Genomic DNA, 25,341 nt, shown 5'->3' on the forward strand with positions numbered 1-25,341 from the left:
GCAACCTCATCTTTCAATTATAATTTTCACTAAATTAACATATATGATATTTCCATATCAAAGCCAGTATGAAAAGATGATTTTATTATTGCTTAACTGCATAATAGCTCAAATAAAGAATACAACCCTCACTAGCACATTACTGTTTTTCTATTTTCCTCTGAGGGAGCACCAACACAGCATGTAGATCTTAAATCAATAGACTTATCTCCTCACGGCTCCCCCATTCCCCTTCCTCTCCTGGAGGTGTACTGGTGGGGTTTGTTTGCAAGCACAAACATTTTATGTTCTTCGATCTGTTGCTCCACAAAGTGGGGTAGGGCTTCAGTTCTCTATGCTGGTAGCTTTATCTGCTTCGGTCTCAGTGAGCCCCACAGATGATGTAAATGTTTAATGGCTCTGGTTATTTGGTCATTATGGCATGTGTTATGATGGATGGTAATGCAATGTCTTCTGATGGCTACTGAATTACACCACAGGGTATAGAGCTATTTTGGTTGGGTGTTTAACTGGCCTTCATAACTCAGCCTGGTAAATATTATCTGAAATGCAGGTAAGAGGGAAACATCTTTGTTAGTACGTTTTGGTCATTGTTAAAATATCTTCTGTTACAGTTTACTATCTTCTGAATTCACCTCTGGGCCTGTCTGTTCTGGTCCAGCTGACACAACAAAGCCTGATATTAACTTCTATCTTTTCACTTGAAAAGATAATAATAAACTTGAAGCATTTCTCCATGAACATTTAGATACAATTACAAGGTTCCATAGGAGAAATGTAACATTTCATCCTCTTTAGACATGCAGACCTTTTTGATCCACTTTTATGGGGGATCATTTACAGCTACTTCTCTTTTTTTGCTCAAAATATTTTTGTGGGACTATGTGTCTCAGCTTGCTTGGGAACGCCTTGGGCTTCCCCTAGAGAAGCTGGAGGAGGTGTCTGGGTATCTCTACTGAGTCTGCTGCCCCCATGACCCGGTGGCAGATGAAGCGGAAAACGACGAGTACGAGTATTTTTGTTTTACTTTTATTTTTTTAAACAAAAGCCTTGCAGTTAGTATACAAAGAATAACCTCTTAGCTTTTACAAATATAGCCTGGTGCCTGATGCAGCTTTACGTTTACATACAAAAAATGCTGAAAGAAGCCAAACAACCATACTCAGTTTCTAATTATTTAACAATATTCTGTTGTGATTTGGTTATTACGCTGTATATATGCTGTAGACACCGATTTGCTAAATGTCTTACATATTTTGTTTTAAATCACAGAAATTACCTATTAGCGGGACTGAAATCTGAGCATTCAATTTTCAGGTTTATAACCATTCCTTTATCTGTATTTTGGGGTTAGTTCTAGTTAGCGCTGCTCTCCTCTATAGACCAATCCATAAAAAATATTTTAACATAATAGGATTTATGGTTAAACCAGTGCCTAATATTGTCATGATTCCGTTTTATGAATGACAAATGCAGAGATGAGTTAAAGTAGGACTGAGCATTTAAATAAATAAATAAATAAATAAAAGGAACTTACAAATTGGTCTTGCAATGGAGGACAGGGACTATACACAGGAAATGGACCGGGCATGGAACAGAGAGAAGATAAACATGGCAGTGAATGGAGTCAATGGAAGAAACCAGCAGGGAACAAAACCAACAAAGGCACTGAGAGACTGCATACCTCCGCCAAACAACATAGGGTCGCTGACGTCATAGAAAAAACAAATCCTGGATCCAGTTTGTCATCTGGATCATCACCAAATTTTTATGTATTCTTCCTTGGGCGAGGACACACCTCTGGTTAAAAAAAGAAAATCACAAGAATTTCTTTGTAAATTTTCCGTAAAGTTGCTAACACACAGAAAAACAAACAAACTTAACTGATGTCATTACCTCCTTTGTGGAGGTAATCAGGAGCTTAAATACTGAGGCAAGGGTGGAAAAATGGCAAGCAAACCAGGAGAGCAATCAGAGAAGATGTGGAGCAGCTGAAGGAGGGAGACTGATTGACCAGCATAGAACTGAGGAGAAACATAAAGAACCACAGCAAAGTATCTAACAGAAAATAAGAACACTAGAATAAAACACAGAAGAATGATCTAACATGGAGACACATACAATAATAAACAAGAAATAAACTAAATAGGAAATAACAAGGAAATGGTCAGAATACAAACACAAAAGACAATCAAAATCCAAACATTTTAGGATCATAACAGATATTTGTCCAGTCCCTGAGACATTAAAGCAACCCCAAACCATAACATCTCCACCACCATGCTTCAAAATGGAGATTGAGAGGTTTTTAAATTAAAAATAAAAAAAAAAGCTTTTAATCTTCCATCTGTCGGAACTCTGGCCAGTTCAGAAACTAAATTAGTGTCTAAACACAATTGCCATCCATCACCTGCATTAGTTTTAATAATAAACTCTTTTAGAATATTAGTTACCCTTGGTCTTCCCTCATCTACAAATTCACATCAACCAAACTGTATGAGCCATATTGTGTTTGGAAAAGGCATATAAATGCTCTGCACATCTGAAATCAACTGCAAGTCCACTGTCTAACAGGAAAGTTGTCTTGCCTAAGGAATTAACACTTTAGAGACGGATCAAATAAACCAATGGGCTTAAATACTGAGGTGTGATTAGTGACATGGAGCATAATCAGGGGAAAGCTGAAGAGCTGAGGTACGGAGGCAAGGAACTGAGGGAAGGAGGCAATAAAACAAAGAATTAACACAGAGAGAGCTGAACCAAAACACAAGCTCCAACAGATCACAACTGCAACTTTGTTCTAATACTTTTGTTAGCAAAAAGAACCACGCTTTTCCTGACATACCTCCTGTCCAGGTCAAATTTGTGATATTTGATCAGCTGCTGCAAACGTTTCCTGCTGATCCTCTGAGGAAACACTAACACGACTGGAGGTGCTGTTAATGTGGTCAGTTAAAGTCATTTGAAATAAAAAAAAAAAACTGCAAGACTCAAAGGGATTAACTTTTTTCTGTTAGCTACAGAGCAGGGATGTGCAAAGTGCAGCCTGTGGGCCTTCTGTGGCCTTTCTTGATGCTGATTTATGCTGTTCTGCTCTGCTGTTATTAAACGAGTGTCATGTTTTGGTTTATAAAGTACTTATTGGCAGAGCTGAGCTGAAGAACTATAATGAACACAGAGAAATACACTTAAGAAAATAAAACATAAACAAAATAAACAGCAAATAAATGGTCAAAATACAAACACAACAGAAAATCAAAACCCAAACACCACTGAATCAGGACAGAGAGAGACTATAACTGGCAAATGTAAATTCTACCACACTTTTTACTTTTGTTTTCATTTAATAGAAAGTAGGACGACAAACATCCTGCAACGTTTACTGAAAGGCAGACTTGAGCATCCCTATTCATGAGACTTATGTCCTGTTCTTGGATAGAGGATAGACTAAAACATAATTCTATCCAAAGAAACAGAACACTATTGAGCCAAAACAAATGTGAAAATTACACAACTTTCTTTTGATAGCATGGGCACCCATTTATTGTAAATTAATTCAATAATTTTCAATTATTTACAGATCCCTTTTCTAAAGAAAATTCAGACTACTTTGTTTTTTCAATACAATATAGCTTTGAATAGAGTTATTCACAATAAAATTAGCTTTGTATTTTTAGCATTAAAATTGAAAAACAAAAATTGACTTCCAGCTTAACGAATACGGCCCACACAGCAAAAACTTTGGACACCACTGGAGACCTGTAGACTTTGATGACAAAAGGCTCTTTAATAACTATGAAAACTTCAAATCCTAGACCATCTAATGTTTAAACCTCACTTGTTCTCATTGACAAAATATCTTTATAAGAGCATCTTGTAGTTCACACATGTCAACAATTATCAAGAAATATACAACTGGTTTACATGTTTTACTTTATAAATACTACAGTTCTCTGTTAAAGCACTCATGTCCCTTAAACGTCAACGCATTTCATAACATTACAGCCACATGCCATTGTTTTTTACTGGGATTTTAGTTGATTGACCAACTTTAGCTTGGACATAACTGTGAAGCCCCTATTAGTGAATATTTTGTAAAACCACCTTTCCTTGCTAATACAGTTACCAGTTCTTGTGGTTATGTCTCTAGCAGCTTCAAGCATCTAGAGACTTAAATGTGCTCTGAATCTATTTTGCAAAGTAGTTCAATGGATGGAGAGTATCAGTTTTGCAATATATTCTCATTTGGATCTGGACTTTGACCAGGCTAGCACAGGAATATGCCACTTCCAGTCTCAAGTCTTTTTAATAGCATTTCCTCCTAGCATTACCTAGAATTTAACACCATTACTACATTCATCCACTCTGACCCATCCCATTTTGCTTTACTGATTAAAGACAATTATCCCCACAGTATAATGCTGCCATCATTGTGTTTCACCATATGGGTTAGTTCAGAGTGATATGCAGTGTTATTTTTCCTCCACACATAGTCCTTTGCATGTTGTCCAGAAGATTTTATTTTGGTCTGGTCATCTGACCACAGCACCTTCTCCAACATGTCTGCTGTGTCTCATACTTACATTCAGCAGTATTGTATGCATTCTTGCATGAAGGCCATAGTTCAAATATGAATTTAGAACTCCAAAATTATAGTTGGATGTCTTGATTCATTTTTCAGAGAGATGGAGACATTTTAACCGTCCTATAATAATTTGAACATCCATTTCTCAATTTCCTTTAGAATTTCCTTTAAGTAGTTGCATTTCATGTCAGTTTGTTTATGTCTTATTTAAATGTATATATAAACATTGGCATGGTTAATAAAAAAAATATTAGATTTTTTATTATTTATTAATTCTAGAAATTCAATAAAATCATTCAGCCTCAAATTTAAGTGATTCTGAGAATAAATATATTTTTATTATCCTCTTATTTCTTTCATGAAGTGTACAATTTAGGCTCCTGGCAAAGAGAAATTACCCTTCAGTCTGATAGCTCTTTAATACATTTGGGACTGATAAAAATAATACATTTTATTAAATGAGACTGATATTATTTTAATACCTACACATTGGTGCTTCCCATGCATGTGTGTACGCTTTAGTGATACTTTATCGTTATCTTCAAAGCAAAGGTTTCATAAATCTCAAACTATGGGTTAAATAATTTTATTTGCAGTATACAATAATCCATTTTTGGTTTCAGCAGTCTAGGCCTTTTACCTTTTGAGCCACAGGTGATCAAATGGGGTCACAATCTCTGCTGCAAATCAGCTGCACAGTTTTGTGCTGTCATGCTTTCTTACATTGCTTACATTGAGCACAATTATTTGGGCCTTGACTCTTTATTAACAGGAAATAAAAATAATCAATAGAAAACTTATTTGGGACAGAGCTGATAGATAAAAAAAAGGTGCTCCACTGCCCGAAAAGCTGGTCTGCCCTTGGCAATGAGCAATATTGCCCATATCACAAACTGCATCCCTTTTTTCTATTATTTCCTGCCAGCCAATCTGCTTTTGAAATGATACCTTATGTTAAATGCAGGTCATTCGTAAAAATAGAAACTCAGAGTGCTTAACGGGAATATTGCTTTAAACTTCCCCACAACTTTCTTCCTGATCTGACTGGTGATCCTTGGTCTTCATGATGCTGTTGGAAACTGCTGTTCTCTAACAAACCTGTTAGGCCTTCACAGAACAGGATTTATATGCAGGATAAACATACAGTCATATTCAATTCATTAAAATATGCATTTTAAAGGGGTCAATTTGTCAGATTAAAAGTACCTTTTCAAGAAAACAACCTTTAAGCAGGTGTTAAACATACTTTTAATTAAGCCCATATTTTTGTATTTTTTTATTGGTCTGATGTAATATTCTAAACTTAAATGTCGTGTTTTCATTAGCTGTCAGCGGAAAATCATCATGATTAACAGAAATAAAGGCTTGAAAACATCTGTGTGTAATTAATCTGTTTATGGGTTTCACTTAGTGAATTGAATTGATGAAATAAATGAACTTTTAATAATATTCTAATTTATTGAATGGGTCTTTAGATGGATTCTCGTTATTATTATTGTGACAGGGTTGCACTGGATTTTACTGAGAGGTGTGGAGACTAAAGGGGACTAAAAATGAGATGGAGACAGAGTTATGTAGCTGTATTTCATTAATGTGACCACAATACTGCAATACTAATCGCTGTTTGATTTCTTTAAGTCCAGTGTATGTATAATTTACAACCAGTTTCAAAACTCTAGAAAACCTATGTGCGCTTCATGGATGAAGCTGACCCAGCCACTTTTTAACTGTCTGCGTTAGAGCGACACGAATTAGGTGAGGGTTTTGTCTTGAAGTCAGATTCAACAGCTCTGGTGAGCATAAAAGCTTAGTTCTTTTAAAATGCCTCAGAGCAAAGTGAGCTGTGGATTTAAAGTGCTGAAAAGAATCCCATATCTGCCTCGGTTTGGATGACTTTTAAAAAAAAACATCCTTTCCTTCTCTGCAGCTCTACCTGCTGATATACTTTTATGACTGCCATGCCTGCTGTTTGCATCTGAGTATCTCAGCTCAGATTTAAGAAACTCTTTGCGGCAGCTTGTTGTGGTGACAGCTGAAGAATTACCTAGAAAGCACCTTTTTTGTCAGCTCACTGTGCAGAGAGCTCACAAACAAGACCATTTAGCTATTATTTCCTGTCAGTCTCCGATACACCCAGCAAAGCGGATGTTTATCAAGAAAAACTGGTGACTGTGGGAGTGGAACATAATAGGACAGGTGGAGAGAGTGCCAAGGAGAGAAGGATGGAGAATAGGAGGGGGGTTATTGGAGCCAGGGAAAGGGTCTTGGTGTCCCAGTGGAGAGAAATAGTGGAAACCACCCATAATTTTCTCTGTGGGATGCCGTGTAATTGAGTCATTTAAAATACAGATACAGAGCTGAATCAAAGCAAAGTGGCCCGTGGTGGTGGTAGAGTAGGTGGCAAAGTAAAATGGAAAAAAAGAGATGAAAACAAGGAAGCAGAAGTGTGCCTCTTCTATTATCGAGCAAAGCTGGTCTGTTTATCCTTTTCATCTGTCAGTCAGAAAAGAATATGTTACCTGTCATAGACTGTCTTTTGTCTTCTCATTATGTTGTACTATATCAACCATGATGGCTGAAATAGTATAATATAACGAGCTATTTTTTACATATTATGTACATGACTGTGACATATTAAAAAATAAATAAATAAAAGAAAATACTGGCGACTGCCTTAACATCATTGAAATAAAATAGTTGAGGTACAGTGATTCTGCTTATAAAGGTGCATGCTAAAACCTATTCTAACAGAATTGACCTAAACAAGTCCATTGTAACTCTGATTGTATTTTTAGGCAGAAGGTGAACCTCCGCCCCCCGTCTTTTACAGCCTCTAACAGGCTCTCCTCCATTGGTGTCCTGTATATAACTCCATCCATCTTGCCATCAATTATAACTAGTTTTGCTGTCCCTGCTGAAGATGACCCCACAGCATGATCCTACCACCACCATGTTCCAAGGTACATTTGGTGTGTTTGGGTAATGTGCAGCGTTAGCTTTGCACCACACATAGTATTTTGCATGTAGGCCGTAAAGTTACATTTTGATTTCATCAGACCAGATCACCTTATTCCACATGTCTGCTGTGTCCTCTACATTGCCTTCTTTCAACAATGTTTTTTTTTTTCACTAAAAAAATCATTTTATTTATTTGACTCTACTTGACATGCTATATATCCACCAGTCTCACAGGATGTTGACAGATGGATCAAACATGTAAGAAGCGAGATTTTTGGTTCTAACTATTTTCAGTTTTCCATTTGTAGTCCAAGAAGTCCTCTTTAAATAGACTTAAATAGAGTGGACTGGACTCTGGATTTATTTAGATTATCTCTTTATAGTTATTCTCAACATTATTGGCACAGAGTGTGTGCTTTAATAATTTTATAACAGTGAGAATGCCTTTGGAATTACAAAAAAGTCTTATGGAAGAAATAGGTGGATAAAATGTTGATCTTCAACAGTACTAAAAGCCTTCATGACAAAAAATATTCTTTAAATAAGGCAGTCATTGCCTAATTTGCAGTTAGTTTTCGAAACAGCTGTTATGTTTCCCAGTTGAGTTTTTATTCATAGCTTCCCGCTGTATGAGCCATGTGGTGCTGAAATGAAAGCTTTGCTGGGATACCTCAGGGGTCTCTGGATGAAACACTAACCATTTCTTGGGCTCTGCATTTAGATATCTTTGAGTGCCCACTGCAGAACTGTGGCAATTATAAAGCAATTACAGTTTCACATTGCCTGTTTATGAGAGTGAGCAGGAGAAATGCAGCAATGTAAAATGTTCTGTAGTTAAATAGAGGAAAGGTGAGAAATATTGATGGTCTTTTTTTTTTGTATGTCTGCCCCAATCAAGGTGCATTACGCTTTAATGTCCACTTTAAATCGCGCTAAAATAAAATCAAAGGGGATCAAATATTATTCTCCTTATTAAGTTTCCACTTGCACTTAATTAAAGCCAGGTAGTGCAGCTTTACCATAGTAAACCCTTGGAACAAGCATCTGTCCTCTAGAAGACAATGAAGAGAGAAAGTTTGTGTGACACTCGATCTATCCGATATGGTACTCCCAGCTGCACACGTACTGACGGACTTGTTGTCAGCACTAACTCAGCTACTTCTTACTGATTAGCACCTGCTTTTACTGCCTTCACTTCCTATTTGATCTGATCTGATGGAGGTGTTCATCATAATTGCATGCATTCTCCAGCTGCATGTGAAGACCACCACCTGACCTTCCCTTTGATATGAAATGACTAAAATCACTCCTCAGCTTCCTTCTTGTTTGGGTCTGAATACACTGGCAGTGTCGCACATGGCTGCAAGATGTCGACGGAGCCGGATCAGACTTCAGTCATGTGAAATTGGAGGTCTTCGTTTGGGGTTACTGGTCTGGGAAAAGCTTTCAACTGCCACGTAATTCCTCTGCTTCTTTTTGGGAGGTGATAACATGCCCAGGGGCTGAAGTGGAAGAAAAACTAACATATGCATGAATGTCTAGAAGATGACGAATGCCAATCTGCTTGTCTCAAATTTGAGTTCGGTCATCCAGCAACTGCATGGACCTGATGCAGGTTAATAACAACTGAGGAAAAAATACTTATTAATTATACTCCTCGAAAGAAATAAATACACTTCAGGTTTCTGCATCTTCTTTTACCCGTACTCAAAATAAAACCTTGAACAATAAAGATCTCACAGATGAGAGCTCTAACAGAAATATACACCAATGTGCTTCAAAAGAAACAAGGGCTTGGATGATCTGTGTCTAACCCTGTCCCTGAAGACCACACATCATCTCACTGCTTTAAGTTACGCTCTGGAATTTGGATGCAATTTATGGAGCAGGAACTGTTTTGCATAAAGAGTTCTGGAAATCTGAAGCAATTTTACTTTCTACTGTCTGGCTGCAGGCATTTTCCAGATGTTCAACAATAGATGCTTCCATATGTGGTGCAAGGTGGAGCACCAAAACATCCCAATCTTTATTTTTATAATCTTACAAAACAGAAAGTCTATTAAATCGAAGGTTAACTGTATCAAGTCTAAAAATGCAATTTTTCCAGGTATCACATGATTAACAACTAAATGACCGAGTCATTATTTATAAAGATAACAATATTTGTGGTCCAATTTTGATCATACTTGTTCAATCAACAAAACTTACAAAAATGCCATAATTCTTTTACTTATTTTGTTTTATTTAAATTTAACTGATAAAAATGTCATGTTGGTCCAGTTGTACAGTATGTCTATGAAGTCCAGGAGGCACTACACAGTGCATTGCATAATTGTGGATGACAGGCAAATGACATATAATTTTCTATTTTTTATTTTATTATTGTTTTTAGAAATAAAAATCTGGAAATTTTGTTTATTTGTAATCAACCCCTCTGAGTCAAAACCACATAGAACCACCTTTTTCTGCAGTTACTGCTCCAAGTGTTTTGAGGTATGTCTCTACCAGCTTTGTACATCTTCAGAGCAAAGATTTTTGACTGACTCTAAACATTAATTTTTAGGTCTTGGCACAGATTCTCGATTGGGTTTAGATCCAGACTAAATCATTCCACTGTAGCTCTGGCTTAAGGTCATTTGTCCTAGGCTTTAGGTCCATTTGGACTTTCACTCCAGTCTAAATGCTATTTCAACGTTTTTCTTTTCAACTGTTTTCTTTTTTAACAGATTTTCTTCCAACATTGCCCGGTAAATTCCTCTTACTCTGATCAGCTTGGCTGTATAAAAGCATCCTCACAGCACCATGTTGCCTCCACCAAGGGATGGTGTGTTTAGGGTTATGTGTAGTATTCCCTACATTAGTTGCCGCAAACATTTAACAGGACGTCTTATGGCTTTTTTTTTTCAACAATGATTTTCTTTTTACAACTGAAGGCCAGATTTGCAAAGTGCTAATAGTTGTGCTGTTGATAGATTCTACCACCTGAACTGTGGATCTCTAAAGCTCCTCCCGACTTATCATGGGCCTCTTAGCTTGTTCTCTGATTAATACTTGCCTTGCTTAGAGATGCTTTAGGACAGTTTACATTTGCCATATAGCACAACATGCTTGGTCATTGACTGTGGAAGGTAGCTGGAACATCTAGAAAGAAACCCTGCATGCATGGGAAGAACATGCAACATGCAAACCCCACACAGAAAAATCCCAGCTGAGGTCTGAACTGTCAACCCTCTGGCTGTGAGGCAACAATGCTGGCCACTGAATCCACCGTGCAGCTGTTTTTTCAATATAAACATGACAAGTTTGAAAAATGATGGCAAACGTTGGAACAAGTCTTGAACTGCCCTCCTACAACACACTCCGTTTGAGAATTGCTAGTATTTTAGAGTGTGTATGGGGCTAATTTCTTGTCACCCTAAAGAAATTGTATTGAACTCTATACTTTTAATAAAACTAACCCTATTTGAGTCATTCTTTCATAGTTTTGCCTCTGTGCTGCAGCTACAGAGTCAGACATTTTTGTAATATTTGGAACTCTGGATGTTTTCAATTTGTTAACTTTCTGTCCAGTCCTCGTACCTGATTCTAACAACATATTTGTACAGAATGTCTTTTAAAAAATTGGAAAAAGAAGAAATTTCAGGCCAAAAAGTTTGTCAATCATTCTGTTGGTGACAAAATACTAATTTATGTCACTGAAATTGTATTTTACACAAACTCAACAAAAGAAATGAGAACAAGATTAGGGTTTTCTCATCTGACTATGAACACACTGCTAATCCTTGTGGAAGATCTCTATCTATCTATCTATCTATCTATCTATCTATCTATCTATCTATCTATCTATCTATCTATCTATCTATCTATCTATCTATCTATCTATCTATCTATTAGAATATTAAAATCTGCAATATTTTCTTTCTCAATGTTTCATATAAATTAGCAGTGACAAACTGTTTTTCACAATGATCTTTGTCAGGATGGCGCCTGTTTGGTTGTTTATGGTGTCATTAATGTGAGTGCAATCATACACACTATAAGCATTTTGGTTTCTGGTAATGTGAGTACTGAATGTGTGTGGAATGCAGCATTTAATTTTACATCTTGTTTGTGTGCCTAAAGAGGGTTAACATTGCAAGAAATTATATTATGTTAAATGGTTTATTGGTTAAAATGTAACTAGATGTGAGTTTAGGAAGTAACCCGCAGGTAATGATGACGTACCAAGCAATCATTACTTTTATTTGTAAAAAACAAAAACAAAAAAGTGTTTACGTTTCTTACGTCCAACATTCTATCAGCTCGCGAGATCTACACGCTCGCGGAGTTTTGGCTGAGGCACGTGTTGCAGTTCTTTTTTTTTTTTTTTTTTTTTCTAAGTGTGGCTCTCAGCTGCCGAGGCGGATGGTGATGATGATGATGGCGGAGCTGATTCAGGGACAGGCCTCGGCGGCTCAGTCAGGCACGAAAGATGACTTCGCAGACACGATACGCCGGGTTCGACAGGTAAAGCGCTGTCCGGCTGACACGAGTGCGATGCTTTTCGGACCACAATCGTCGTGTTTTACGGGTGGAGCGCGTCGAGTTTTTAGTCGGGGCAATCCGGACTGAGCACTATAAACACTCATGCACCCTGCGAGCTAGCAGGCTAACACTTAGTAGCCGAGGTAGCATAGCTGAGAGGACAGATTAAAGTTTACAGAGGTCGGTGGAGCAGTTAACTCGGTGTCGAAGCAGCCAAAGCGACCGCACTAACCCTCGATGGAGCATGAAACCGAGGCCTGTTTAAATATCGAAGTTTGCGCTACTTTAATAAGTTAAGTCTGCAACCTGTTGTCAACTCGCAGAAGTTGCTGTTAGCCTCGTTGCTAACTTATAAATTCAACTTGAATGTCTTGGAAGTTGACCCACAACGCGACAGTACAGCATTCAACCTAGACATGAAGCCCGAACAGCTGTTCAGGTTCTGTGTTGGCATCAGTGGAACTAGTTGTTACCCCAGTTAAACAGACTGTGTTCAAGCCTCAAGAGGAAACAATGGCTGTTCTCATGTGCAAACCTTTTAAATGTCATCTTTATAACCCTGTACACATCAGTATTGTCCACCTCACGCGTGTTATTTGTGTCAATAAGGTAGAGCTGGTCTCCGGAGCAGCTGTTAGCCAGCTAGCTTGTGTGATAGTATGTCCTGGCAGCAGTTGGAGTTAGGCCATATAGTGTAACGTCATCTGTTGAAATAAGCCCCCCTGAACTCCTCCTGCTCAGCACACATGGGCCTTTCCATTACTATCTACAAAATGCGTGGTGTTTGGAATTACAACTTTGCAGGTCCTCTTTGTTTGTTAGGTTGAATGTCACTATATTACTGTTAGTAAGTAGGTTAACATTTTCTTTTTCGAACGACTTGTTAACAAAACCAAGCAGGTTTTTGGCTGCAGTTATGCTTGTATAGGTATGAGACCTTCACAGTGTTATAATCACAGTGTTATAACCAGGGGTGAAAGTAGTTTTAAAATCTTGCCGGTACTTAGGGGCGGAGCTAGAAGGGGGAAATGGATATATATATATATATATATACGTTTTTTTCTAAGTGTGGTAATTTATGTTTTAAAGTTTACATTAAAACCTGTCATTATTCGAAACTTCTTAAACTGGCATAATCACAAAACATTTTTGAGGATATTGCCTTGACATTTTCAGTCCAAACCTAATGCTTACGACTGTAAAATGTTATTTTTTTTTTCATTTAAACAGCACAGGAAATATTCTGCCATGGGAAAAGGCAAAACAAATATTTTTTTCTTTTTCAGGGTAACCAGACGTTCCTCAGAATTGAAAAGCCTGTGCTCACATATTCAACTGATTTTTAGTATCTGCAGTCTATTGTGCCAGTTGAAAGATTTCTAAGTGTTTTTAGGTTTTGTCAGACCCAATGTGTGGAAAAGTAGATGACAAATAGTATTCTAGGTCTGTTTCCATTAAGGTTCATTGGCAAAACAAGCATCTAGTTGCATAATCACAAATCCAGGAGTTGAAGTACAAACTGCAGCCACTCACTGAGTCAAAGATGCTACAAGTCAAAGATGGTCACATGGTAAATTTGTTAAATACAAAGGTTTGCTCAAGCAAATAATTGAAACACCAATGACAACTGTTATTGGTCTGTAAACTGGACTTTGGCTATGTTCTATTTCAGTTTCTCCTTACGACAATTAAAACCTTGCTTTTAACCCTATTATATTTTTATTTGAGATTGTGCTAAAACAACCTTACAGAAATGTTGGGCAAAGATTTTTGAAAGTATTAATTTCTTCAGCTGCTCTTGTTTTGATGCTTGTAACAGCAGCTTTAAAGCTGTCAGAATGCTACTTCACCCTATCCTCTGCCATCTGCTTTCTCCTACAGTACCACCAGTTGTGTGGCTTGTGCATGGCAATCTCAGTTTACATGTTGACAGATAAAAGTATCCACTCTGAAGAAGAACTCATTAGTTGTTCATGCACCCTGCATGTGTTGTTTTGACAGAAATCTTGCATGAGTTTGCTGCCGGGGCTAAGTATTTGTCTGTTTTAAAATAATATGACGTGGCTCGTGTAGAAATGTTTATCTTGAAGTTGAGGTGTACTCATAGTAGGATTGTCATGATACAAAAATTTCAAACTTGATAACGACTTAAAGAAAAATGCTCGATACGCAATACCGTTGTTTTTTTTTTATATACCGTTGGCAATGTTTTTCTAGTTGAGAGCAAAAAATCTAATTAATTACTTTTTGTTTTGTTTATTTATTTAACTTTCTTAATTAGAGCAAAACCAACAGATAGGGGGCAATTTGGCAAAGCTGTAGACAAGATAACACTTGGTATAAGTGTTAATATCCTTTTTATAGAAGTTTGTACCTTGAATTAGTTGTGCAGTTATTTTATTATAATTGCCTGTTTTTAGTGTACCACCGTGTGCTTCCATTTGTCATTTTGATGTTGACTAAAAATAAATTGTACCACTGAAAGACAAACAAAGGATCATTCTAGACTAATATAAATTGTTTGAAAACAAACATTGACCTGGTGCATGCAAATGCTCTGTACAATTTCTGTCTTTTTGTTAATTTTGCAGAATATTTTCCTTGGTGATCAACTCCAGCAGCAGGGATACGCTGCTATGTGTAACTACTTTTTTCTGCTCTAATTGTCAGCCTGAGTCTGGCTCCACCATAACATTTACCTGTTGTATCTTTAGCCGCAATAGCCTCTAATGCCTTTACAACTAAACGGAGTAATGCAGGGAGGTGCCTTGGTTTGTTTAGTTGCTTCACTATCAAGTAGCCGACTATTCCGTCAGCCGATTAACATTTTCCTGTGTTAATTTGTACCGCAGTAGGACTGAGAGCCCAGAGCAACAGGTCATCGTTATTGGGCTCTTTGTGTCCCTGAAGCTAATATTTAAACAGATAACATTAGCATATGTCATCTGGGAGGTTTTACTGATCTTTTAAAGTTGTTATCAAACATTAATGTCGTAGCATTAGCTTAGCTAGCATGTGGCATCTTTTGATGTTTTGCCTTTTTTCTGTCTGTCTGCCTCATATGGAAAATACCGACCATTGCTTTTATGTTTGGTTTTTTTTTTTTTGCTTGTGTCTCTGATATTGCAGCGTTGCCGCCAGAAGAAGTGCTGCAATTTGGGCAAATGTGAATACGTCGGTTTGTATTGATTTTGATGCAAATGAGTATCTTTGAATAATTTGTTTTTCTAGTAACAATTTACACCCTAAGTCATAGATATCATTGCAGTAATTGGGGAAGAGTTTAACACTATACAGTGGTTAAGATTAGATTATGGCTCCAAAATATATTGCAATTTATCATAATTTCATTCACATGCACAATAGTGCCACATGATCGCAATAATTAACAATTATAGATTAAACTTATACTAAGTGTAATGCATTCACACGTAACACCCAGTACCCCAACATGTTATTTACCAATGGCATTTAGCAGCGTGATTTTCTAATATATCACATCCTTAGATTAGATCAAAATATTCTCTAGTTCCTTTTTTTTTTTTTTTTTTTTATAAATAAAATGATTGAATTTAGCCAGTACATATCCATCTGCTTTATTCAGCCATTAGTAGACAATCAGAGACTATGGTATTTATGATAAAAGCCCATATCCATCAAAGATGTTTAGTTTTAAAATTGGAGATGGAAATGCATCAAGAAATTAGCTGTTGACTGAAATTGGAGGATTTTTGGCTAGATCTGACCCGACTGTTCACATATGTAAATGCAACTCTTTACAAACCAGTGACGGCACAACAGCTGACAACAATACTGTAATAAGAAGCTATTTAAAAAGAAACTGTATTTTCCACGACATGTTTGCCAATAATTCAGGCTGCGAAAGAGTGAGACCTTTTGGCAGATAACAGAAGGACTATGTTTTTTAAAACGGGTAAGGATTTACATTATGCAGGGAATATACTAAGACTGCATGGTGGCGCAGTTGGTAGCACTTGCCTTGCAGCATGGAGTTTGCATGTTCTCCCTACGCATGCGTGGGTTCTCTCCGGGTACTCCGGCTTCCTCCCACAGTCCAAAGACATGCCTCTTAGGTTGATTGGTCTCTCTAAATTGGCCTTAAGTGTGTGAATGAGTGTGTGCGTGGTTGTTTGTGTGTTGCCCAGCGATGGATTGGCGACCAATCCAGGGTGTACCCCGCCTCTCGCCCGTAGACTGCTGGACATAGGCACCAGCTTCCCTGCGACCCACTATGGAAGAAGCGGAATAGAAAATGACTCATTGACTATACTGCACGATTACTTTGCTAGTTAATTAATCTGTCACCTATTTTTTTTTTTTAAGTGGATAGCAAAATGTGCTTAATGGGGAATTGTTTTACAGAATTTGAACCAGGCGAAGCTAAAGCTATGCCTCTTGAGTTGTGGATCAAGTATATTTATAGGCAAAGAAGGTTTTTCATCTTAAATGCAAAATTTATATATATTTTTTGTGCACTGTTGGCCAAATTACTGCTCTGGGTGGGTTATTTTAGCAAATGGCATGTTTTAGAGTCTGTATAATCTAGCTAACAATTATTTTATCACTAAATTAGTTGACGGTTATTGAAATAATAGATTAATCACGATTAATCCGATACATTTTTTTCTGGTAATGTTACATGCTGTTTGGCAATATAAAATGCTAAAAATAGTTTAAAATTTCATTTCTGTTGTTTTCTTTGTTTAAAAAAAAAAGGGGGAAACCTTATTTTTAGTTTCTTAATAATTGCTTTCTTCTATGTTGTTTTTAAAAAGTGCCTATGGTCTTATAACATCTGGTGATTTAAAAAAATCAAACAGGTGGTCGTGGTCTTGATTCAAACTGGGCCAGTTGTGGCCATGAGTCTGCTGCTGTTTTTTTTTTTTAGGTGAAGTATGGGAACTGCTGCTATAGAGAAACAAGCCATATTAGGTTTCGTTGTATCATATGACAATAATGTAGCGCAAGACTAAAGTAGGAAGTGCAGACCATGTTATTATGATTATTTATACTTGCTTGTGTGGTGTTGTGTGTTACCACAGATGCACTTACAGCAGCTACCTTCCTGCTTGAGGATCAGCTGCCGAAAGTGACTGACATTTAAAACCCAAAGCTGCAGAGGCTGAAAGGTTTTGCCATTGCGCTTCGTGTTTAGTACAGTGGTCCAAGTCCAGATCTTGTCTGTTAGGTGACTCCCATGTGTAACAAGTGTTATTGTCACACTTTTAACCCTTTAGATTGTAGTAATACAGAACAGTGTATATCATTGAAGAATGCTTTTCCATATTGTGGCCTAACTTGTGAGTTTATGTATTTTTACTTTAAATTATAAAACCTAAACAGCTTTTAAAAACATTGCTGTGTTTTTTTAAACCTACAAATTTAAGGGTTACGTTCAGCACGCTGCCTTGCAAACTATCTTGGGAAGCTCATAAAGTCCAGTGATATTTACTTACTCAGTGGTCTCAGTGGACAGCTAGGCTTTTGGACTTGGAGCAAAAATTTTGCTGCAAAATTCATCAGATTTAAGACTAAGTTGCAAGCTGTGATTGCAGCAGATTTGAAACAATTTTATTGTAAAGTGCTAGTTACCCAAACCATGAATAGTCATTATCCTAAAGACAAAAAAAATCTACAGTTTGTTTCTCCTCTTTGTTACAAACTATTCAATTTTCTCGGAGGTAAATTCACAAAGCAACACATTGTGAATTTAAGTTCAGAAGAATGTCTTTGTTGTTCTGTTTTTCTCAGGCATCATCTGACAGATGACATTTGTATCCTTACTGTGGAGACAAAAATGAGCTTTGGAGTTGAAGCATGACAGCTTGCAGAGGATGGATGGGGATATATGTGTTGAAATGAAACCAGGATAGTGTGGTTGAACATTCAGTCTGTGTTCCTTCCTGGACCATGCAATGCGTGCACAAATGCTGTGGCAACAGTTGCCACTTTGAAACAAGAATTGATAAAAGCATATGCTCAAATACCCAGATGTTTGGAAATATGTCTGGTGGCTGCAGCAAACAAATGCTCTAATTTAACCAAGAGAAAAAACAGAATTGTGCAAGTATTGACCTAATCCGGAGTGCTTTAACATTTGCTTGACGGGTCCGTGGCTTCAGAGACGCTTTCGTAACAACAACCTCACACCTGCTTCCTTTTATGCCTCCTTATTTCTATTGCAGCTTCACTTCCACCAGTGGCTTTCTGAAGTAGATAATCATCCCTGAAGGTGATGGTAGACTCTAATTTCCATGAGCATATTTTCATATTGTGAAAAAAACATTCCAGGCAAGCACACATGTCAATTTAGTGTAATTTTCTGAAATGCTATACTTTAGTGTGAAAGGAAAGGTGACAGATTAAGGCAGAATAGAAAAGTGCTCTCACGCAGAAGATTTAAATGTCCATTATCCCACGATGTGAGAATCTACTTCATATTTGCAAGCGGTTCATTTTGAAAGATGTATTTTTATGTGAGCTATAATGCAAGTAACTGCATGCTTTGTGCAGTGTTCGTTGTCTTTTGTATGGAGTTATACACGTTTCTATCAGCAGCGAAACATGAGCGGAGTAAATACAAAGAGCTGCCACTTTTCCTTATTTTAGAAAATTGGTGACTGATTTGGACAATTACTGAGAAATGTTTATTTTGAACATTTGAAAAATTATTTCTGGTGCGAAAATGACCAAATTAATCTAGCGAAGAAAATAAAATAAAAACAATGCAGCTTTTCATCTAAATAAATTACTTTTTTGTTGTTTTTTTATTAATAGGGTTTAGAAATATAAACGTTGGTATGATATGCATTCCAGTGAGCTCCAATGCATTGGCAGATTAAAGGTTGCCTTTGAAAATACCAGCCTTTAAGTGGATATTAGACATACCTGCTTCAGGGCTGTAACTACTGATTATTTTGCTAATCGATTAATCTGTCGACTATTTTTTCAATTAATCGATTAATAATCGGATAGCAAAAGGTGCTTTATAACAGTTTTTTTCACAGACTTTGAACCAGGTGAAGATAAAGCTACGCCACTTGAGGAGTTCTGAATAGAGCATATTTACCGACCAAGTTTTTCATCTTTAATGTCAATTACTCTGAGTGGGTTGTTCTTTCAGCAAATGGCTTGTTTTAGAGTCTGCATACTCCAGTTGACGATTATTTGAATAAGCAATTAATCCGATTGTTTCAGCCCTGTTCTATTTAAAATGTTTTTTATTGGTCTGAGGGAATATATTAATCTTAAATTTCATGTTTTCATTAGCTCTAGTGGAAAATCATAATTAACAGAAATAAGGCGTGTAAATCTCTGTGTTTAACTTGCTGAATTGAGTGACTGATGTGAGTTAACTTATCAGTAATATTCTAATTTACTACATATAACTTTTTGTACTATACATTTAAAACCGTAGGCTATTTTTCTTACTTGTAATGAGCCACACATTTATAGATTTATTGCAGTTTGTGGAGAAGTATAAAACCTTTCCTTCTGCCGGCTGTGGGAATTTTCTAACTTTATTAACTTAGATTGACAAAACACCAAATAGAAAAAGAATAGTAATTTAATTTGATTCATTTCATTCATTACAACCTACACACTTTCAGCTGTATGGCACCCAGCAATCCATGCGCTGCTTCTGAAGAAATTACCCACAGCTAAAACCCAAAGATCTGAACTCCCTTCTAAAATAACTTGTTCTGTTTGTGCTAATGGTCAGAACCAATGCAGGTCGTCCCAGTATGTTTTCATCTTAAGATGTGCCGTGATGTAGGTTTTAAGTAGAACATAGTCACCATTTTGCTGCTCATAATCATTATTTGCAGAGTTTCAGGACTTTACTAAATCAAATGCCTTAATATTTTATGACTGCCTTGCTAGCTCAGTTATATTAAAGAGTGGTGATAATTAGTGGCATATTTATTTAACAAGATACAAGCCGTTTGTTATAAATGTTACCCTTAGGATGCTATAGTCACGCCGGCGTAATCAGATCTCATGTTTTTCTAACGACGTAACAGGAAAAACTAGGTCACCTGGAGTGCTGGATGTCAAAAGTGCAGATTTGCATTGTACACCCAGTTTTTATCTGACAGTGATAGACTGGTATAACTGGAGTTATAGCCTTGATTTGATAATAGAAAAGTATTTATCACCCCGGTAAACGGATGACGTGGTCCGGAAATGCTTTGCAGCTCTTGTTTCGTCATTTTACAAAGTGGAAAAAAGTAATTGAATCAGCGATATTGCTCTATGTGATGATGAATATACCAGAGGTCGGGTCTGTCCAGTGGAAGCGCCAAAATCGCTACATATAGAAATTAGTTGATGGTCAGTGTTTTTTCCCTACTTTAGTTGAGTAAAATCTGTCATCTTAAAGAGAAGGAGGCACTGATTTTCCTGCTGTTTTTTCTGATCTTTGTTTTATGTTTGCGAAAACAAAAACAGAGCCCTGTTGTATGTAATTGGAAATCGCTGTATATAGTTTGATTACATCACAGTTTTACCTATGTTATCTTTGCACTGTTAAAAATACTTAAAGTAGCCATTTGGGACTTAAGCACTGATTGCTCTCTGTATAACTTGGTTGCAGCTGACAAGATGGTAAAAAGACACTCTATAAATGTAAATTTTTATGGGAGATATTTGTGTTTACTTTGACTATATTTTTGCCATTTGCCTTTATATAATCATATTTGCAACCTAGGTTTAGTTTTTCAGTGTTCCGAAACAGTTCATGGAACATGTTTGTGATTTCTATAGTAATAAATGGAAATAGAAATTTTTATGCATTTAGTTATTTTTGTGTAATTTGTTGCCCCATATTTTCCTAAAGTAGATCTAAGTTATCAGATCATATTGTTGGCGTGTGCAGAACCAAAACGTAGCTAATATGAGTGTGGTAAATATATTTAATGGGGTCTCTCTCTCTGCTCTCACAAGAAGGTGGATTGTGAAGAAGTGATCCACCTTTTGCTGTGTTTTGCGTGTGTAAGAAGCCACTCATCAAGTTACTCATCACACATCAAGTGATCTTTTCTTTGTGATTTAGTAGTGATTTTATTTTAATTTCCAGCACTTGTTGTGGAGAAAAGCTACAGAACTTGCTTTTTAGCCTGTTGTCAAAAATATCTGCATTCAAAGTGTCCTAATACAAGTCTTTACCTAAGCAAGAAAAAGAAGGTTGATTAAGGTTTTTTTTTTTGGTTTTTTTTACTACCAAAGGGATGTTCAGGATTATTTCTGAGAAAAAGTTGCATTAAGAGAATATCGTAACTGAACCACTTGTTCCATTCTTCCCACTGTTTTTGTCTCCAGATGGCAGCCAAGATGGGAGGAGACCAGATGCCCAACATGAACAGTTCGTGTCCAGTCATAGACCCCTCCCTCTACAGCTTTGGGGGCCAAAAACGTTCTCTAGACAATGGAGGTAGGCCTCATGTTACGTCTCTGACTTAATATTTAAACCCTTCACTGATTCTGAAAATCACTAACTTTGAGTCTGGTCCCTTCAGTAACCTCGTCCACACTGAAGTGTAGGCGTGTGATGAGTTCTTGTGGTACAAGATCGTAATTTCAGTATGTGGACCAGTCAGAACTGGGCTGAATTATTGTATGTTGATTATAGACACTTGAACATTTATGATTTCTAAAGTCTTTATTTCTGTGAACTCAGTGTTGTGTATTGTCTCTTCTCCTGAGCTGGATGAATTGTTACACCTTATTAAAGAGCGGTTTTTGTGTTCTGGTGGTACTTAGCTGTGGTACGTTCAACTACTGGGATAAGAACAGGTTTTTGCAGTTCAAACTGACCCTGGTCCCATCTAATAGACACATCTCGTGTACTGGGCCAAAGTTTTAATTTGAGTATTCAGTATGGCTTGAGATTTCCTGGATCGGTTTTGGAGTCCTAATACATGAAGAACTGGTTCTTCAGAGAAGACAATCCAGTTGGCACTTAGTGAGGTGATTATTTTATGAAGAAAGGTTATTTGTATGTCTTTGCTTACGATTAAGTAGTTTTTATTATGGCCTGAACTAAAAATGTAATCTAACCCGCTGACGTTTTTGTGAGTTGATTATTTGCTACTACCTTCTTGCAGGGAAACTACATGTTGGAGGTAGACTATAATCTGAAGTGAGAGCTATGTTGTTTGTTCAGATACTTATAACTCAAAACACTGTAGTGGAGGAAATCATTCTGCTGATTTTCGTCACTCACTACAAACATTTGATCCATTTCATTTTCACAAAGTGGAAGCACTAGTCATTTACGCTGTCCTCCTCTTATCTTGTCACAGTTGTTTGTAAGATAGTTCAGCCTTGAATGCACGAATAGGAAAATTGTATGCAATTCAAGTTTGAGTTTGTTTGATGCACTGTTGTTTGTGGGAATTTGTCCCCACCTTTCTTACGTCAAGGTTGTCCTTTTGTATGAGGGAATTGACAGACATGGTGACTTTCTAGCTCTGCAGCTGGCTTTCTGTATGTAATTTTCAAACATGTATAAAAGTACTCCCAATTTGTTTTTTTCTGACCAGTTTTGTCCTTGTATGAAGTTTGTACACCTCGCTTTTTTGTATTCATAGCTGTTCTGTTCTCGAGCTTTAACCCCGGCGCTTTTCCAGAAGAAGTGAAATCAGTGCAAACAGCCATAAAATTGATTGAACCCATAAGATATCAGTTGAGGTCTTCACGTCCATGGCTGCACATCCTCCAGTGACCCTGCAGGACCCTTGCTTGATTCTACCTGTCAAAAATTCAATTCAGGACTAGCAGTCACTGACCCGGCGGCTGCCTCTCTTTCAGAGCAGCTTTGATTGAAACGCTCGTTCATGCACCTCCAGGTCTTATTTCCATGCCGGTGAAAGCTCCCTGCTGTGGGTCAGTAGCAGACATCTAGGATCAGCAGCTTCATGACCATCTGCTCCCATTTCTCCCAGCATTGAATCAGTTTTTCAAATTTTTTTTTTTTTGGTCAGCTATCGCTTTTTCTTATCATTAAATTTTTTGCCACAATTAATTGATATAGATCTCATTTAAATTGCCTTTAATTTTTTTTTTTTTTCCCCAGTAGGAAACCATCTAGGTGCATTGGTACATCAAAGGTGAGCAGACAATTCTTGGTTGCTTTTAGTACATTTTAGGTTTATTTGTTGGCCATGCGTTGACAAAACAAGACATTGATATCTTAGAGGTTTATTGTAGAAGTTGCACTTTTTTAATGGTAAACTTGTTCTGAAGCTCAAGTGTAAATTTAGAAAAAATCTGAACAATGAGATTTTTAAAGCAGGGGTCATTAGGGTTGGGAAATTCAAATAAAGCAGATATTTACAGAGCTAAACCACAAGTAAATTACTCACATGGATCAGCATGTAAAAATTTGACTTTCAGCTCTACCCATGCTTGCTATTTGTGTTACAGGGCTTTTACAACAGATGATTTTAATGTGCCTGACAAGATGGTGGGATTCAGTAAGTAACCCTCAAGTTCTTTACATCAACTCTCAACACACTTATTAACTCACCTTCTGCTCATTTTCGATCTCAAATGAGGTCTTTGTATAAATTCAGAAAGACTCAGTTTCCCTTCTTCATCATAGTTATTGGAAAAGGAGGAGAACAGATTTCAAGAATACAGCAGGAATCAGGATGCAAGATCCAGATCGCTTCAGGTAGGTCTGATAAATGAATTGCAAAAAAGAGAAAAACAACACGATTTGTTTGTACAGAACTTGTCGTACAATGTTATGCAACACAAAATGTCTTACAAGATTAAAAGCAGCCACCACCATCCTTCCAAAAACAAACATCTGGCAAAGGAGGTTAAAAAGGTCCCCAAGAGACACTTGAATCGGTCATTTTAGACCAGACATCAGCCGGATTGTCACATTTCCGCTCTTTATCAATAAGTTAACACTGAAGAATGAAAAGTGAAATATGCATTAAAAATAGACTGCTGGAGATGAGCACCAGCTTCCCCACGACCCACTATGGAATAAGCAATAGAAAATGACTGACTGGCATTAAAAATAGACAATGGGAAATGGGTCAAAAAAGTACATATTGTAAATATTTATCACACTTTCTAGAAGAATAAAAATGAGTAAAGTTGGTTTTAGTAAAAATAAAAAAAATTAATAAAGCAGTTTAACACAAATTGAAATAAATATGCAAATGATTATGGCTGAAACAGTCAGATGAATTGATTATTGAAATGATCGTCAACTAATATATTAATCGAATAATCTTTAACTGGAGTATACAGACTCTAAAACAGGCCATTTGCTGAAAGAACAACCCACTCCGCAATAATTGAGCCAAATCTGTACAAAATACATTTTACATTTAAGATGAAAAACCTTTGTCTGTAAATATCCTCTATCCAGAACTCCTCAAGTGGTGTAGTTTTAGCTTCACCTGGCTCAAATTCTGTAAATAAATCTCCCATTAAGCACCTTTTGCTATCCATTATTAATCAGTTAATTGACAAATGGTCAACAGATCTCGTTAGTTGCAGTCGAACAAATAATAACTAAAAATAAATAACTGGTGGAATTATAGTAGATTTGGAAAGACTGGTGGGGGAATGCAAAGTAGGAGGGGACTAAATGAATTTATTGCATTCCAGTTATTCATTAAATTGAGGGATGAATATAACATGTTATTAAAGCCTCTTAAAATTGCTATAAAAAAAAAAGAAAGAAATTGAAAAAATTTGAATAACCAAGAAGCTCAAAACAGTAATGGGTTCTTTCCAACTGGCTTTTATACAAGCAGGTTCAGGCAAAATACTGATGTTGTTCGACAAAGACCCCTACTTAGTTTTTTTTTATTAACAGCTAGAGCTGTGTTTTATTTCGAGTCGTCATCACAAAGTCAGTGAATGCATAATCGCAGTCGCAAAGGACTGCTTGGACATAATATTTGGTCAGGTACTATATCTCCAGTGGTAGGCATGTAGACCTCTGCATATACGCTAATTACTTGAGCAACTGGATAGACTCTGGCTGTCTTTAATGCCCACACCTGATTATATAATGGTCAAGAAAGAAAGGGGTCAGGAAAATATCATTATTGTAATTTTTTGTTATACTATCACAGTTATGTATTTCCCTAATATCGTGCAGGCCTACAAATAACAGTTATATTTTGTTTTAAGTTATTGTTTACTACCCTTTTAACTGTTTTTTACGCCCATGCTGAATGTTTCCTATCCAGTCATGTTTTGATGGCTTATTCAATCACACA

The 25,341-nt window shown here is 36.8% G+C and overlaps 1 protein-coding gene across 5 annotated transcripts in view; it reads left to right on the plus strand.

Annotated features, from left to right (window-relative positions):
* The first annotated feature begins 11,926 nt into the window (after positions 1–11,926).
* The window catches only part of fubp3 (far upstream element (FUSE) binding protein 3), a 33,444-nt gene continuing 20,029 nt past the window's right edge, over positions 11,927–25,341 (plus strand). For 4 of the 5 annotated variants that reach the window (XM_047372843.1, XM_047372844.1, XM_047372846.1 and 1 more), the window contains exons 1-5: positions 11,927–12,049; positions 21,410–21,521; positions 23,166–23,199; positions 23,516–23,565; positions 23,694–23,765. In XM_047372843.1, coding sequence (XP_047228799.1) covers positions 11,948–12,049; positions 21,410–21,521; positions 23,166–23,199; positions 23,516–23,565; positions 23,694–23,765 — 370 coding nt within the window. In that variant the 5' untranslated portion in view covers positions 11,927–11,947. The remainder of the gene's footprint in view (positions 12,050–21,409; positions 21,522–23,165; positions 23,200–23,515; positions 23,566–23,693; positions 23,766–25,341) is intronic. The other variant, XM_047372845.1, reaches the window with a different exon arrangement.

The sequence above is a fragment of the Girardinichthys multiradiatus genome, chromosome 8, assembly GCF_021462225.1.
Source record: "Girardinichthys multiradiatus isolate DD_20200921_A chromosome 8, DD_fGirMul_XY1, whole genome shotgun sequence".
NCBI lineage: Eukaryota > Metazoa > Chordata > Actinopteri > Cyprinodontiformes > Goodeidae > Girardinichthys > Girardinichthys multiradiatus.